Source organism: Notolepis coatsorum (genome assembly GCF_963971535.1).
Source record: "Notolepis coatsorum genome assembly, chromosome: 9".
NCBI classification, from domain to species: domain Eukaryota; kingdom Metazoa; phylum Chordata; class Actinopteri; order Aulopiformes; family Paralepididae; genus Notolepis; species Notolepis coatsorum.
In genome coordinates this window covers 66,360,787-66,377,623 of record NC_140173.1, presented here as the reverse complement: position 1 = coordinate 66,377,623, position 16,837 = coordinate 66,360,787, and the positions used below count along the sequence as shown (strand labels likewise).

Below are 16,837 nucleotides of genomic sequence, written 5' to 3'. Positions count from 1 at the left end.
TTTTTTTATATGGTCAATTTGCATGTTCTTGGTATCTGATTCTAGGGACATCTATGGATCTCAGGGAAAAGTGTCTGTTACTAGGCTTGAGTAAATTGTAATGAACCAAATGAGAATATCAATTACTTTTTTTTTTATTATCTTTGACTGTGAATAACACCATGCTCAAATTGACCAGACCTGAAAAATCTAAGCAAATTAATAGATGGAAGATGATTAAACGGAAGGTTTTGTAGATACAGTACTGAATTCTGCCATCCGGACACATGCAATTTGAAATATGATTATAGAATATAGAATATCAGGCATAAAATGGTTATGCGATTAATTAATTACAAATCCTGTAATTAATTAGATTTTTTTTTATCGCCTGACAGCACTATGCTGATCTTCAAATGTCTTAAAAACACTGGTCTGAGGACAAGGATCTAAAATGAAGATTGAATAAATGAACAGTAGGTGGCCATAATTCTCCGAGTGGTTGCGATTCGCCATTTAAACACCGAAGAAGAAGAAGACCGGAAGTTGCGTTACTTTCCCCTGTTTCCGCGTGATCATAGCAATCCTTCTAAATACGATGTATAATTTAGATACTTTTAATGTACAACTTGTTTCTGTAATGAATGTCCTTGCAAACGATGTTATAGCAGAGATCAAATTAAGCAAAACGTTCCACGTTGATAGTGCAACTAATGGTGAAGATGAGGTAAGGAATGCACTCGGTCGGTAGATAACGCTAAGCTAGCTAGCTACAGCTCCCTTAAAATCTATTGATCACTTCCGGTTTGTCGGCTTCGACAACTAAATGAAATTCATTGTAAAATCTCAAATCTAACGCTCACCATTCATTATGTTATAATCTGACTCTGTAAATATAGACAACATTAACTAACCATTCATTATGTTATAATGTGCCTCTGTAAATATAGACAACATTGGCAGCAGAGTTCATACAAGGTCCTTCAAGTATTTGGATTTAACTTTAGAAGTGTTAATACTGGAATACCTGCAGGCCATCAGGATGCTCAACGAACAATAACACTATGTAACAACCATCAAATGCACTCACAGCACACACATCCACACGCACACACTCACACACTCACTTTACATTACATTTACATTTAGTCATTTAGCTGACGCTTTTTATCCAAAGCGACTTACAAGTTCTGTGCGACAAGACAGCAAGAAGGGTATAACTCTATCAGCTGAGTAAACAAACAACTCACTGCAGCACCCACTTTACACACTTTAGAACACCTAAACACTTTATATGTATTGGTAAAGAATTTGCACTACAACCTTACCCATACCTCATTACACCTTACTGTAAATTGTACCTCATCCCATTTCTCCTTTGCACTATATAGTTATTGTATATTAGTATATTGTATGGTAACTCAGTTACTTCTACTCTGCATTGTACATACTGAACACTTGTGTCTACGTACGTGACTTCTATTTTATACTTGCTATACTTATTTTATTTTATACTTATCTATTTTTGTCTAGCACAGTCTCTGGAGCGTAACAGAAAGAAGCATTTTGTATAAAAGTATTCTGTACTTCTGTATGACAACTAATAAAGGAACTTGAAATCCTTCTCTTATGAGGGAAAGTCCTGTTAGAAAAGTTTGACTTGTGAACTTGTGATTTGATGTAGCTGATATTAAGTCAAACACAGAAATAGATGCAGGATATTATGTAAAAGGGTTTGAATTAAAAGTAAAGCAACACGCAAACCTATTATTAGTTGCATAGATAGCTTAAGTGTTTGTTGTTTTGTTAAAATTGATCACTCAAGTGAGAGACTTGTTTCATGTCACGTCTTAAAAAGTAAAACATACCTGCTAGACTTTTAGTTTGTGTTTTCAAGTAGACCTATGTTGTGGAAAGTAATATTAGGACATAGGGTTATTATATATAGCCTAGAACTATCCAGAACCCGCAATTGTATAATATATATTAAAACTTAAATCGGGGTTTGGGAATGCAACAGTTTATGGCTCTTCAAAGTCAGTCTGATGTATGCTTAAAAAATCTTTTTACTGAACTGTCCTGCGGCACGGATGATAATTAATCTGTTAAAAGCATTCAAATGGGTAGAATTTCCTTTAGTTACAATTTCAAGTGAATTTGTCAATTGTTGTTTTTTCTATTTCAGGGTCAACTTGATACTCTGGTGAGGATAAAATGTATAGAGGCTTCAAACACTATAATCAAGCTTTTCAAAGAGATCACTAGCAGACATGAAGATCCAGAGAAGCCCCTACACAGTGAACCAGAGGGTGAGTTGTTGTACCCAGGAGAGGAATACAGTTTATTCCTGTTTTCAACAAGTGTTTATTAATGAGGTTTGGAGTAGATATTTGAAATTATTACTAATTTGTTGGCTATGTTTCACTGCTTCACTCTTGCAGGTGAAAACGACACCGGTGCCTCTTCTGGAGAGGATGTGTGTGAGACGCTGCAGGATGGAAGGGACTCCACATCTGCACACGGTGACGGGTCTCCACCGGTTCCCCCGCGTGAAGAGGACTCCACTTCTCCTGCCGTGGATCTCGATCATCATTACATTCGTTCCTCTGCAACCTTTTCTATCATGCCCAGGAGAGGGAAAGACCGCAGCACGGCACGGGAAGCGAGGAAGAAGAAGAAGAGGAGGAGAAGTGTAGCAGAGCCCAGCGTGATGATTACAAAGTCACCCAGAGTCCAGCATGTGTGCAGACACTGTGGCACACTTTTCTCAGCCGTCATTGACCTCAGGGACCACGAGAGACACGTGCACCAGGTAGTGGAGAGGCCGTACAGCTGCGACTACTGTGAGAAAACCTTCAGTCACAAGCCTCATCGAGACAGACACCACAGGCTTCACAGAGGGGAGAGGATGTTCCAGTGTGAGAAATGTGAAAAGTCGTACACGACAAGCAGCCAACTCAAAACGCACAAACAGACTCACTCCGGGAAATCCTTTATCTGCGACATATGCGGGAGCGGTTTCTACCAGTCGGGGCACCTGAAGCGACACAAGCTCGTACACAAAGACGTGGAACAAGAAGCCAGGCCATTTTGTTGTGACATTTGTGGAAAGGGGTTCAACCAGGCTGAAAATCTGAAAAAACACAAGATTACTCACACTGATGAGAAACAGCTGTGTGCCATTTGTGGGAAAAGTTACAGATGTTTAAGCAATCACATGATCAATAAGCACGCACATGACATCACAGCCAAGAAAGTACCACTGAACAAAAATGTCATCACCTGCGAGATCTGTGATAAGAAGTACCTACATGCCTCACAATACAAGTTACACGAGATGACTCACACAGGAGAGAAGCCGTATCACTGTGACATCTGTGGGAAGAGCTTTAGGCTGAAGGACACTTTAAAAGACCACAGGTACATCCACACAGGTGAAAGACCCTACAAATGTGCGACCTGCGGAAAGACCTTCCCTTCAACCCCCTCCTACAGGAGACACGCAAGTATCCACACGGGTGAAGCGCCGTTCCACTGCAAGGTGTGTGGGAAGCGTTTCAGGTTGTTGACCTTCTTGAAAGCTCATCAGAAGACCCAAGGTCATTTGAGGCAGAAGATGAAAGAGGCTCCAGCAGAAGACTGCTAAGAACAGGAGGACTCGGGGTACATGTTTGCTCCAATATGAGGGAGCTGTGTTGTTGAATGTTCTCCTGACATATTCTTGGCAGATTATTTCCAGTTACAGATAATTATATTAAATAACATGGAATTTTTTTCTTTAAATGTATTTTGTAATTTCTTACACTGAACTTCACAACATCTCTTGGCAGAACCTGAGGTGTGTCCAGCGATAGCAACCCCTCCTCTATCCCCACTCAACTCCAACTCTCATATCAGACAAAAACAAAACATATAAACAAAGTTTAATATCAAGTGGCCTCTTTTCCTTGGAGAGGTCGCTGTCTGACAGCTGTATCTCAGAGTACCTATTAAATGGATTCACAATCTACAGTATCTTATTCCAATTATCTTTCTGAGTTAAGGTAATATCTTTAAACAGACAACTGTCTCCTAAGGGAATCTGAGCATCAAGACTTACTTAATTTAGCAGTTAAGAAAATACGTATACAGGCTTCTTAAGTGTTATCAACCAGTACTCCTTATATCAAGGACATCTGTTACCTGTAGTGTTTTTTTTATTAACATGCTACCTTTTAGAATAACTAACTCTGTGTCATCTGGTCAGATCTCCCTCTAAAACTTTTAATAACGGATTTCCTTCTTAAAGAAAACAGAAAAGTGATGCCATCAAGTGGCCCTTTTTGGAGTTGGTCCATTGACAATGAATTAGTGACAGACTTGTGCTCATAACATTTTGGTTTGTGCCATTACATCCAAATTGTTTAAAATGTAGGTGCTTACAGCTTTGAATTAGAAAATGTAGCCGTGTCCAAGTAAAATCACCATAGGTACCATCAGTGTCGTCTTGTTAGGAGGAGTTCTCTTGATGAGTCGTGTCTCTTTTTCATTATTTACAAATGGAAGCTGAGCTGTACATTAATATTATATAAACACCTCGGATACATGGATTATATTCCTCTTTTTGTATCACAAACGGTACTGTATTTGCAAATCTGGTATGTCATAAATGTATAGATGAATTGAAAATGGGGGACCCTGATGTAAACAAGACGAAAGTCTTTCTCTGGTCTGTATTGAGCTGTATTGTTCCCATTCTCCAATCTGCTAATAAAGTTTTCAATCAATCAATGACCAGATGACGAAGGAGAACTTTACGACCGGAACTTGCGTTGATCTAGCCTTCTAAATAAGATGTATAATTTAGAGACTTTTAATGCACAACTTGTTTCTGTAATGAATGTCCTTGCAAACGATGTCATAGCAGAGATATCACTAAGCAAAACGGTTCATGTTGATAGTGCAACTAATGGCGAAGATGAGGTAAGGAATGCACTCGATCGGTAGCTAACGCTAAGCTAACAGCTACAGCTCCCCTAAAGGCAAGTTAGCACTTCCGGTTTGTGGTGTACTGTTTGACATCCAAATGAAATGCAGTTGTAGCTAAATCAATTATGTCCTGCCCCAAGGCTAACTGCCACACCAAATGTAACGCTAAATATTTATTATGTCACATGTAAACATAGACAACGTTAGCATCAGGTACAATGGGGGACCCTGATGTAAACAAGACAAACGTCTTTCTCTGGTCTGCATCCCCTTAGCCGTACTGTATTGTACCCATTCTGCAATATGTTAAATAAAGTTTTCATTCATTCAGGTCCTTAAATTATTTGGATTTAACTTTAAAAGTAAATACTGGAATATCTGATAAATCTGCCTCTTTATGGGGGAGAGGTCCTGTTAGAAAAGTTGGATTTGTGAACTGATATTAATAGGGAGGTCAAATGTTTTTCTGCCGTCACCGGAAATCGGTGGTGTAAATACTGGAATAGACCTATAAGTCTGGCTGTCACAAAACAGTCACATCCAGGGACCTCAAAACCTACTCTACCGAGGCCTTTAACCAAGAACTGGAGAGCATGGACTGGTCAGATGAGCTCAGTGGTACACTAGTTGAAGAAACATGGCTAGGATTCAAAACCAAATTCTCTACAATACTCAACAACATGGCCCCCATAAGAACCACCAGGGTTAAAAATCGCGCTGAGCCATGGATGCACTCTGAAATATTGACTGCTATGAAATCCAGAGACAAAAAATGCTTTGAACTTCATAAGTCAGTCAAAGCTTGCCAAAAGCACAAACGGAGATCTCCAAGCCCACGTGGTTGAACTCAAAATACAAAGAAACAGACTAAGAAACGATGTAAATGTAACCGGTTCTATCTGAACATGCCATGAGTGGGAGTCGAACCCCGGTCTCCCGCACCGCGGGCGACATCACAGATCTCTGTACCAAGAGGTGAATTCACTTCTAAGCACTCGGTCTGGATGCCTCTGGGGAGTGAGTTTTACTTGCGGTACCGCTACCGTGCCACAGTCACTTCACAACGTCAGAAGTCCATCGTGATTCTTGACTGCTTCGCGGTACCATCTGTTACATAAACACCATGATCAAATCAGCAAAAAAAATTTCATCAATGACAAAACTGAGGAAAACAAAAACAAACCATGTGAACTTTGGAAATTACTCAACAACCAACTAGGCTGCAGCAAAAAACTAAAAACCAGATTTACAAACATAAACATAAAGACAGACAACACCCTCATTACAGACAAGCTGGATGTGGCCAAATACTTAAAATTTTCTTCACAAACATAGCCACAACACTGGTTAATAAACTACCCTCCCACTCTGGGCATTTTGGGGTAGAACACATCCTAGCCTACTACAAAAACCTAGGGGTCCGCAAAGACGACTTCAAACTCGAAATGGTAACAGCTGAGGTACTCAGAAAACTGAACGCCCTCCAACCTAACAAGGCCATTGGCCATGACAATATCCCATCCAAATTCCTCAGAGACTCAGAAGCTGTCAGCACACGCATAATAAACCTTTCCATAAAACAGGGACACGTCCCCAAATACTTCAAAATTGCGAGAGTGACCCCCCTCCACAAAAAGGCAGTAAATTAGACCCAGGCAACTACCGCCCTGTTTCTATTCTTACCTCCATCTCGAAAGTTATGGAAAAAATGGTCTACGAACAGGTCGAAAAGTACCTCGTGGAAAAAAATCGAATCTACAAATTCCAATCTGGCTTCAGAACATCCCACTCCACTGACACATGCCTTCTCTATTTGAACGACCACATCAAACAAGAGGTGGACGTGGGGAAATTCTGCTGCATGGTCATGCTGGACCTACAAAAGGCATTTGACACTGTCAATCACTCCATTTTGATTGACAAGCTAAAAGCAATAGGTTTTGATCGTTTATGAGTGAGCTGGATGCAATCCTACCTGGAGGGGAATGAACAGATGGTGGAGGTAAACGGTACACTACCCCCCCCCCCCCCTCCCAGTGAGCTGTGGTGTTCCACAAGGAAGCATACTAGGACCGTTACTGTTCCTAATTTATGTAAATGACATGTTGTCAGCTTGTGACTGCAACTTGTTCCTGTTTGCGGATGACTCAGCCCTGCTGGTCTCTCTGACAAGGACAAGTTGCAGGTAGAAAAAGCCCTCAGCTCGGAACTCGGCAAAATCTGCACCTGGCTCGCTGATAACAAACTATCATTACAGAGTCCATTCTCTTCGGATCAAATAACAAACTCAGCAAGACAAACGATTTCTCTGTTACAGACAGTGCTGGGTGACAATATTGTCACAAGGAAAGATGAAATTACATACCTGGGGTCCATCCTAGAGGCAAATCTTTCCTGTGACAAAATGGCAAACAATGTAATCAAAAAAGTCAACCAACGAACAAGATTCTTGTACCGGATCTCCTCTTTGTTAAACAAGAATACCCTGAAGACTCTAGCAGGAGCACTTATTCAAGGGTACTACTACTATGCTTGCACCTCATGGTACCAAAGCACCTCAAAGGCACTAAAAACAAGACTACAAACATCACAAAACAAAATGGTCAGACTACTGCTTGATGTCCTAACACAACCCCCTCCAATGTACAGTAAATTACAAAGTATGGTCTTGTCAATATTCCAATGTACAGTTTTGCTTGTAGAGTTGTAGAGTGTCCCCCACCCACCCCTCCTACCCAACCTCCCCCCCACCTACCCAACCTCCTCCAATGTACAGTTTCTACGTCAAATGTATATACTCTCTTTTCTGGACTCTTTTCGTATCACAAACAGTACTGTATTTGCAAATCTGGTATGTCATAAATGTATAGATGTAGCAGTACTGTCTATCTGTATGTCATATATGTTATGATGAATTGAAAATGGGGGACCCTGATGTAAACAAGACGAAAGTCTTTCTCTGGTCTGCATCCCCTTAACAATTGTATGTATTGAACTGTACTGTACCCATTCTGCAATCTGTTAATAAAGTTTTCAATCAATCAATCAGACCATACTCCTAAAACACACCTCACCCCAGCCCATTTTGACAACCTAGGATGGCTTAGAGTAGACGACAGAGTACAACAACTTGCAATGGGCCTGGTCTACAAGATACACTACACCACTAAGGTACCCATGCACATGTCGAGGTACTTCCCAAAGGTCAGTGAATACCACGACCATAACACCAGAGGGAGTTCCACAAATCATGTGCAACCCAGATTCGGCTCAAACAAGGGACTTAACACGTTTCGCAATTATGCCACATCAATGTGGAACGCCCTACCCATAGCCGTAAAAAAATGTGAATCCCTACCCACCTTCAAAACCACTCTCAAAGAGGAGGCTGCAATTCGAAACTGGCCCCCATAAATGTCCGAACACCCTCCCACCCACCCACCCCCTCCTAATGTACTAACATTTCCCTCCCCCTCGTATGTATATATTCACTGTTAGGATCTCTGTTTAACAGTACTGTATATTTCCATATCTTGTATGTCACAAATGACAAATGTAACAGTACTGTATATCTGTATGTCATGATTAGATTCGATTAGATGATTAGATTTTTATATCTGTGTGTATATCTGTATGTTGTTGTGTATGTCATAAATGTCATTATGAATTGAAAATGGGGGACCCTGATGTAAACAAGACGAAAGTCTTTCTTTGGTCTGCTCTGCATCCCCATAACAATTGTGTGTATTGAGCTGTACTGTACTGTACCCATTCTGCAATCTGTTAATAAAAATGTTCAATCAATCAATCAATAATCTATGACGTAGCCTATATCATGCCAGTTAGGGTACCTTGCGTTACTCCACCCATATACTGTTTACTTTACTTATAGTATAGATTCAGATTCAAATGATCTGTTGCCCATATTTATTGTAACGTATAATATAACTGATAGGGCACCTTTGATTACACTGTTTATTCTTCTATTCAGAGTTAATTATATTGTTTACACTCTTTATTTATTTTTTCTTATTTCTTTAATATTCAGATATAATTGTATTGCCTATATTTATGTATTTCTACTATTACCATGCCCATACCTGTACCCCATGCTGCTATGACATCCGAATTTCCCCAGGGGGATCAAGAAAGGAATATATTATCGTATCTTAATACCTGCAAAATCATCCTCTTATGAGGGGAAGTCCTGTTAGAAAAGTTTGACTTGTGAGCTTGTGATTTGATGGATGTAGCTGATATTGAGTCAAACACAGAAATAGTTTTAGGATATTATGTAAAAGGATGCAAGGTAAAAGCAAAGTAACATGCAAACCTATGATTAGATGATTTTTTGTTGCAATGTCTACTGAATTTGTCATTGGTCAATTGTTGAATTGTTGTTGTTTTTTCTATTTCAGGGTAAACTTGATACTCTGGTGAGGATAAAATGTATAGAGGCTTCAAACACTATAATCAAGCTTTTCAAAGAGATCACTAGCAGACATGAAGATCCAGAGAAGCCCCTACACAGTGAACCAGAGGGTGAGTGAGAAACCAGGATACAGGAATACAGTTTATTCCTGTTTTCAACAAGTGTTTATTAATGAGGTTTGGTTTGGAGCATATATTTGAAATTATTACTAATTTGTTGGCTATTTTTCACTGCTTCACTCTTGCAGGTGAAAACGACACTGGTGCCTCTTCTGGAGAGGATGTGTGTGAGACGCTGCAGGATGGAAGGGACTCCACATCTGCACACGGTGACGGGTCCTCGCCAGTTTTTCCACGTGAAGAGGACTCCACTTCTCCTGCCGTGGATCTCGATCATCATTACATTCGTTCCTCTGCAACCTTTTCCATCACGGCCAGGAGAGAGAAAGATCGCAGCGCGGCACGGGAAGCGAGGAAGAAGATGAGACGTGTAGTAGAGTCCAACGTGATGATTACAAATTCATCCAGAGTCCAGCATGTGTGCAGACACTGTGGCGCACTTTTCTCAGCCGTCATTGACCTCCGGGACCACGAGAGACACGTGCACCAGGTAGTGGAGAGGCCGTACAGCTGTGACCACTGTGAGAAAACCTTCAGTCACAAGCCTCATCGAGACAGACACCACAGGCTTCACAGAGGGGAGAGGATGTTCCAGTGTGAGATATGTGGAAAGTCGTACACGACAATCAGCCAACTCAAAACGCACAAACAGACTCACTCCGAGAAATCCTTTATCTGCGACATATGCGGGAACGGTTTCTACCAGTCGGGGCACCTGACGCGACACAAGCTCGTACACAGAGACGTGAAACCCTTCCGCTGCCTCACCTGTGGGAAAGGCTTCACTCAGGCGGAGGGCCTTAAGAACCACCAGATGACTCACACGGACGAGAGACAGCTCTGTCCCATTTGTGGGAAAAGCTACAGGAACCTAAAGCATCACATGATCAACAAGCATGCAGAGGAACTCCCGCCCGAGGACGCACAACGGAAGCACAAGAAATACATCTGTGAGGTCGCGGGTTGCGCCAAGAAGTTTCTGTATCCCTCTCTGTTGAACCTACACAAGAAGAGGACTCACTCGAGGAAGCCGACTCGGTGTGAGGTCCTTGGGACGGACGTTGAGGGCGAACAGACTCTAGGAGGCCTCAAGAACGCGCGGGCGAGTGAGAGACCGTACGGGTGTCTGATCTGTGGGAGCAACTTCTCTATGGCTAGTAACTTAGAGAGGCACAAGAGTGTTCACACAGGGGAACTGCCGTACAGCTGCTCGGAGTGTGGCAAGAGGTTCCGTCTGTTGGACTTCCTGAAGAGTCACCAGAGGGTTCACGTGAAGCACAAGACACAAGTGGTTCAGTGTGAACCACACCAATCTACAGGTGCATGTGTTAGTTGACACCTCTCCATGCAGAGGATTAAATTATGTGTTTTCTAGAATGCTGGCCTTTGTGTACAGTTTGGAACGTTGTTTTCTTTCAAATGTCTCCATATATAAGTATTTTAGATGGAAATATCACTTTCCTCTATTCAAGCCAATGTTAATAAAATGTCAATGATGTTAATACTTTTTCTTGTGTAACTTATTTCCCGATTTTGTTTGCTTTTACTGGAAGACCTATTTGATATTCCAGAGCTCCACCTGGCCTTAGTTGTCATACAGAAAAACACTCTGTTGTTGACGGGGTCTCCTGTCAAACCTGTAGCCTAAAGCCTTATTGTAACCTCCTGCCAGAGAGGACGCTTTGAATCAGCAAAGCAAACATGAATGTTGCCCCGTTGTTCACCCCACGGTTCTTTAAGATCTACATTAATGCCTTTCCATGTTTTTAACGTCTAGGTTAATCTCTAAAAGCCCCAGCGTAATCACTTATAATTCCCACGTAATGGTTTGTAAATCATATCATTGCTCCTCTACTCCCTCCCTCTTTACCACAGTAGAATCTAACGACACACTGCCTTTAATCGGATCTTGTTGTTAGATCACATATTTTGAACAGTGATTTGCATATTTCAAAATGAAACGTCTTTGTAATAATTTGTAAACGTGTTGATGCAGACAGGTTCACGTGAAGCACAAGACACAAGTGGTTCAGTGTGAACCACACCAATCTACAGGTGCATGTGTTAGTTGACACCTCTCTATGCAGAGGATTAAATCATTTGTTTTATAGAATGCTGGCCTTTGTGTACAGTTTGGAACGTTGTTTTCTTTAGATGAAAAGATCACTTTCCTGTACTCAAGCCAATGTAAATGGTAAATGCACTGCATTTACAGTCAGGTCTATATACATATTATTTGGACATTGGCACAATGGACTTGAAATTTAACAATCAGGATGTGATTTGAGTGCAGACTTCCAGATTTTAATTTTAGGGTATTTATTTTACATCCAAATCATGTGAACTGTCTATCTGTATGTTATGATGAATTGAAAATGGGGGACCCTGATGTAAATGAGACGAAAGTCTTTCTCTGGTCTGCATCCCCTTAACAATTGTGTGTATTGAGCTGTACTGTACTGTACCCATTCTGCAATCTGTTAATACAGTTTTCAATCAATCAACAGTGTAGGAATTACAACAGTTTCTACATGTGTCCTCCCCCCCCCCCCCTTCTAAGGGACCAAAGGTAATTGGACAAACTAACAATCATAAATCAATTGTTAATACGTGGTTGCAAATCCTTTGCAGTCGATGGCGTCTGGGACCAGAGCTCCACCTGGCCTTAGTTGTTTGTTCTCATACAGAAAAACACTCTTGTTGTTGACGGGTCTCCTGTCAAACCTGCAGCCTAAAGCCTTATTGTAACCACCTGCCAGAGAGGACGCTTTGAATCAGCAAAGCAAACATGATTTGTACTTTAAGATCTACATGAATGCCTTTCCATGTTTTTAACGTCTAGGTTAATCTCTAAAAGCCCCAGCGTAATCACTTATAATTCCCACGTAATGGTTTGTAAATCATATCATTGCTCCTCTACTCCCTCCCTCTTTACCACAGTAGAATCTAACGACACGCTGCCTTTAATCTGATCTTGTTGTGAGATCACATATTTTAAACAACGTTGAGTTGTACTAGAAAACAATAATTGATGATTGACTGACTGGTGAATTAATCCCTGGAACAATAACAACAAATGTCAGGTAGCATGTCATCACACATCACCAACACAAGAATGTTTAATGAAACCAATGAACCGGTATTTTCTGAAAGCATTGGTAGGGCAGTAAACAACACATGATAGTATGGTAGTAAACAACACATGATAGTATGGTAGTAAACAACACATGATAGTATGGTAGTAAACAAAACATGATAGTATGGTAGTAAACAACACATGGTAGTAAACAACACATGATAGTATGGTAGTAAACAATACATGATAGTATGGTAGTAAACAACACATAGTATGTTAGTAAACAACACATAGTATGGTAGTAAACAATACATGATAGTATGGTAGTAAACAACACATAGTATGGTAGTAAACAACACATAGTATGGTAGTAAACAATACATGATAGTATGGTAGTAAACACATGATAGTATGGTAGTAAACAACATGATTGTATGGTAGTAAACAACACATGATAGTATGGTAGTAAACAACACATGATAGTATGGTAGTAAACAGTACATGATAGTATGGTAGTAAACAATACATGATAGTATCGTAGTAAACAGTACATGATAGTATGGTAGTAAACGACACATGATAGTATGGTAGTAAACAACACATGATAGTATGGTAGTAAACAACACATGATAGTATGGTAGTAAACAGTACATGATAGTATGGTAGTAAACAGTACATGATAGTATGGTAGTAAACAACACATTATAGTATGGTAGTAAACAACACATGATAGTATGGTAGTAAACAGTACATGATAGTATGGTAGTAAACAACACATGATAGTATGGTAGTAAACCAGCACTGTTGGTATCATAAAGGTAGGCACTGGAGACATGGATCATCTTTATAAAAATATTGAATAAGGTCCACTAACGTTTCAACACAACCGTGTCTTCAGAGTGATTGAGACGTTTGTTGATACCTTATAGATTTTCTTTTGCACCCTATTAAATATATTTCTAAAGATGATCTGTGTCTCCAGTACCTTCCTTCTTGATGACTATATGGTCCAGATCTAAGCAGCACCGGTCCTCATCTGAACAGGTCTATCAACAGTCAGCACTGTCGGTATATTCAGTGTTCATATGGTCATTGAATGATACATGTATAAAAGGTATCGAAAATTGTTCAAAAGCATGTTTTTTATTTTTATTTTTTCCCAGCAAGAAATTGATTTTAATTTGAAGCAGCTGTCCCAACGGATCACCACCTTAACGCGGTGGGGCAGTTTGTGCGTCTCAATGACCCATAGAGCTATGTCGGCAGGAGTCTTGTACTCCTAGCAGGGTCACCCAAGCCGAACAGGTCGAAGGAGAAAGACCAGACGAATTGCCGTTATGCCGATGATACTCAACTCTTCCTCTCCTTCCCTCCCTCAGTCTCTGAGCGGATCTCGGCCTGTCTGTCCGACATCTCCGCCTGGATGACGACCAACCACCTCAAACTGAACCTAAGCAAAACAGAATTGCTCCACCTGCCGGCCAAATCCTCCCCCCTGACCGACCTCTCCATCACAGTCGAGAATGCAGCTGTGACCGCGTCCCCGACCGCCAAGAACCTTGGTGTTGTCCTCGACGACCAGTTGAACTTCTCTGCTCACATCGCAGCGACAACCAGAACCTGCAGATTCCTCCTGAGCAACGTCAGAAGGATACGCCCCTTCCTGACAAAAGAAGCCACCCAACTCCTCGTCCAATCAACAGTCATCTCCCGCCTCGACTACTGCAACGCACTGCTAGCTGGCCTCCCGGCCACTGCCACCAAGCCTCTTCAACTCATTCAAAACGCAGCGGCCCGCCTGATATCAAACCTACCGAAGTCGGCCCATGTCACCCCACTTCTTAGGGACCTGCACTGGCTCCCCATTGCTGCACGTATCCGCTTCAAGGCCCTCAACCTAGCATACCGTGCAGCAAAGGGAACCGCTCCCGCCTACCTCCGGTCAATGGTCTCTAACTACACACCCTCAAGACCCCTACGCTCTGCATCTTCTGGCCGCCTCAGACCTACTCCTATCCAAGCTCCCGGAGGGTCATCAAAGAGAAGCCGCCTATTCTCAGTCCTTGCCCCACAATGGTGGAATGAACTACCCATCCCAGTTAGGACAGCCGAATCCCGTCCAATCTTTCGCCGTCGACTAAAGACTCACTTCTTCAACCATTATCTGAAATGATTAAAAAAAAAAAAACCTAACCCTGACTAACCTTACTGTCATGCACTTGTCCTAATAAACTAACCTACACTGTAACACGCAACACTTGATGAACATTGTTACTCAGCTGATAGAGTTGTACCCTTCTTGCTGTCTTGTCGTACAGAACTTGTAAGTCGCTTTGGATAAAAGCGTCAGCTAAATGACTAAATGTAAATGTAAATGTAAAGAGTGATCCAACTGGTCCTCCAGGTTGGGGGTTGGGCTGAGGGCCGATAACCTGCTCCCGGAAAAACACTTTATTACAGAAACCAGAAACAGAGCAAATTCTGAAGGCCTTATGTGCCACTAGGCCTTATGTGCCCTATCTCCCTGTCTCCGGCTGTCCCTGAGCAACGACCGGAGTGTTGAATGTCCCGTGACTAAGACGGGGAGGACGTGACCCTCTTTGTGCCGCCCCTGTGCCTCAAATAGATCCGCTATCAACTCTATCTTTAATCTTTCAAAATGTTCAGTTGCTATCGCTATTAGCTCTATCTTTAATTTTTCAAAATGTACAGTTGCTATTGCATGCACTCATCTGTGTTTCACCACACACATGAGTGCATGCTTACCAACTGTCCGTCTGCAACACTACTATCACCAACATCTAAGAAGGGAGATCCCCCCTTGAATGGCCCTTCTAAGGTTTCTCTCCTCCACACTGCCTGTGGAGCTTTTTTCCCTATTGTTAGGTTTTAGTGAGTTTTTCCTTACCTTCGCGTGGGGTATGTCTGGGAGTGCTTGCATTCTTTCATTTATTTGCATTCATCTAAAAATGTTTGTACCTTATGGTGTTCTTGTTCTGTTCTTGACTTATTGTTATGTTTTCTTCTTGACTTGTTTAAAGAAGACCTGTACGGCCCATGGGGACATTAACGTGTGTTGTCGGGCCCTATAAATAAATTTGATTTGATTTGATTTAGGCACGAAGTGTATAGGTAACAGGTCCCAACATTTGAATTTTTTTATTTATTTATTATTTTAATCTAACCTTTATTTAACCAGGCAGGTGAATTAAGAACAGATTCGTATTTACATTGGCGGCCTGGCGAGAGGACAAAAGGACCTCTCGAAGGGTAACAGGGAAAGTAAAATCCCTGTTGAAAGGAAAATAAAATAATATTGAAAAGAGATGATGCATACATCAAACAGGTAAGGGAAATAATTAAAACACACATCAAACAAACAACCAAATAAAGTCTTGGTTACAAGGTATGTAATACATGAACAGACAACATTACAGTTAAAAGGCTGGGTGACGGTTGCAGGTGTGTGTAAACAACTCTGCGATAGAGTCCTTAAAGTAGTGAGGGGGGATCGATTTGTAAATGTTCAAAGTCTTTTGCATCTCGTTCCAACTGCTGGGAGCAGCAAATTGGAAGGAGGTTTGACCGAAGGAAGTGTTAACACGGGGAACATCTAGCAGGATATGGTGAGTTATAGGGAGTAGATGACAAGTTTAACAGGTGTATCAAATAAGGAGGGGTCAGACCAAGGAGGGGTTTGTAAATGTGTAAGAGTGTAAGCCAATACATTTCTTGTTGAGAGTAATACAGATAGGTCTTGGTCATGGAAGTATATATATATAAATTATATATATATATATCATGGAATAGTCATGGTCAATCTGTATCTTGGTAGCAAGAGCCTGAGGTAAAAATACTGTCAGTATTTTCAGAAAACCAACATTTCTCATTACTCATCACCAACATGGATTATCCAGTCTGTAAAACAAGCAAACAATGTGCGTTATTGTATCCTATTAAATTTGTGCACTATATGCAATCTGGCCCATGATGAATATAATCACTGTTTTTCCCAAAACTATTGATGGGTTTATGAATAGCCTGTAATGCTCAGTGAACCAATGTAATGAGTGTTGATTTTGACATCACGGATGGAACAAACAGATTAGTAGTAGACAATGAAAAACAAAAGAAGATTAGAGACACCTGATCCAGCGCCTGTTTTTAAGAATGAGGCATTACCGTCTATTAAAATGTCAACAATCAGAATATTACAAATCCATGAGCTAATGGCGCCACGTCGTCCATAACTAGACAAAACTA

General features: G+C 41.1%; 2 protein-coding genes across 2 annotated transcripts; both read left to right on the top strand.

Annotated features, from left to right (window-relative positions):
* Positions 1–554: 554 nt before the first annotated feature.
* LOC311234034 (uncharacterized protein) lies at positions 555–3,699 on the top strand. The gene is made up of 3 exons (XM_084321123.1): positions 555–706; positions 2,165–2,288; positions 2,421–3,699. Exons 1-3 carry the CDS (start codon positions 578–580, stop codon positions 3,623–3,625), a joined length of 1,458 nt encoding a protein of 485 aa, XP_084177249.1. The 5' UTR covers positions 555–577; the 3' UTR covers positions 3,626–3,699.
* A 1,130-nt stretch (positions 3,700–4,829) lies between these two features.
* LOC311234035 (uncharacterized protein) lies at positions 4,830–10,964 on the top strand. The gene is made up of 3 exons (XM_084321124.1): positions 4,830–4,941; positions 9,366–9,489; positions 9,627–10,964. Exons 1-3 carry the CDS (start codon positions 4,855–4,857, stop codon positions 10,832–10,834), a joined length of 1,419 nt encoding a protein of 472 aa, XP_084177250.1. The 5' UTR covers positions 4,830–4,854; the 3' UTR covers positions 10,835–10,964.
* The last annotated feature ends 5,873 nt before the right edge of the window (positions 10,965–16,837 follow it).

Excerpts from the sequence above, each read along its gene's own strand:
- LOC311234034 (XM_084321123.1), top strand. The coding sequence starts at position 578 with ATGTATAATTTAGATACTTTTAATGTACAACTTGTTTCTGTAATGAAT. Across the intron at positions 707-2,164 it reads CAACTAATGGTGAAGATGAG|GGTCAACTTGATACTCTGGT; the intron begins GTAAGGAATGCA and ends TTTCTATTTCAG. Across the intron at positions 2,289-2,420 it reads CCTACACAGTGAACCAGAGG|GTGAAAACGACACCGGTGCC; the intron begins GTGAGTTGTTGT and ends TCACTCTTGCAG.
- LOC311234035 (XM_084321124.1), top strand. The coding sequence starts at position 4,855 with ATGAATGTCCTTGCAAACGATGTCATAGCAGAGATATCACTAAGCAAA. Across the intron at positions 4,942-9,365 it reads CAACTAATGGCGAAGATGAG|GGTAAACTTGATACTCTGGT; the intron begins GTAAGGAATGCA and ends TTTCTATTTCAG. Across the intron at positions 9,490-9,626 it reads CCTACACAGTGAACCAGAGG|GTGAAAACGACACTGGTGCC; the intron begins GTGAGTGAGAAA and ends TCACTCTTGCAG.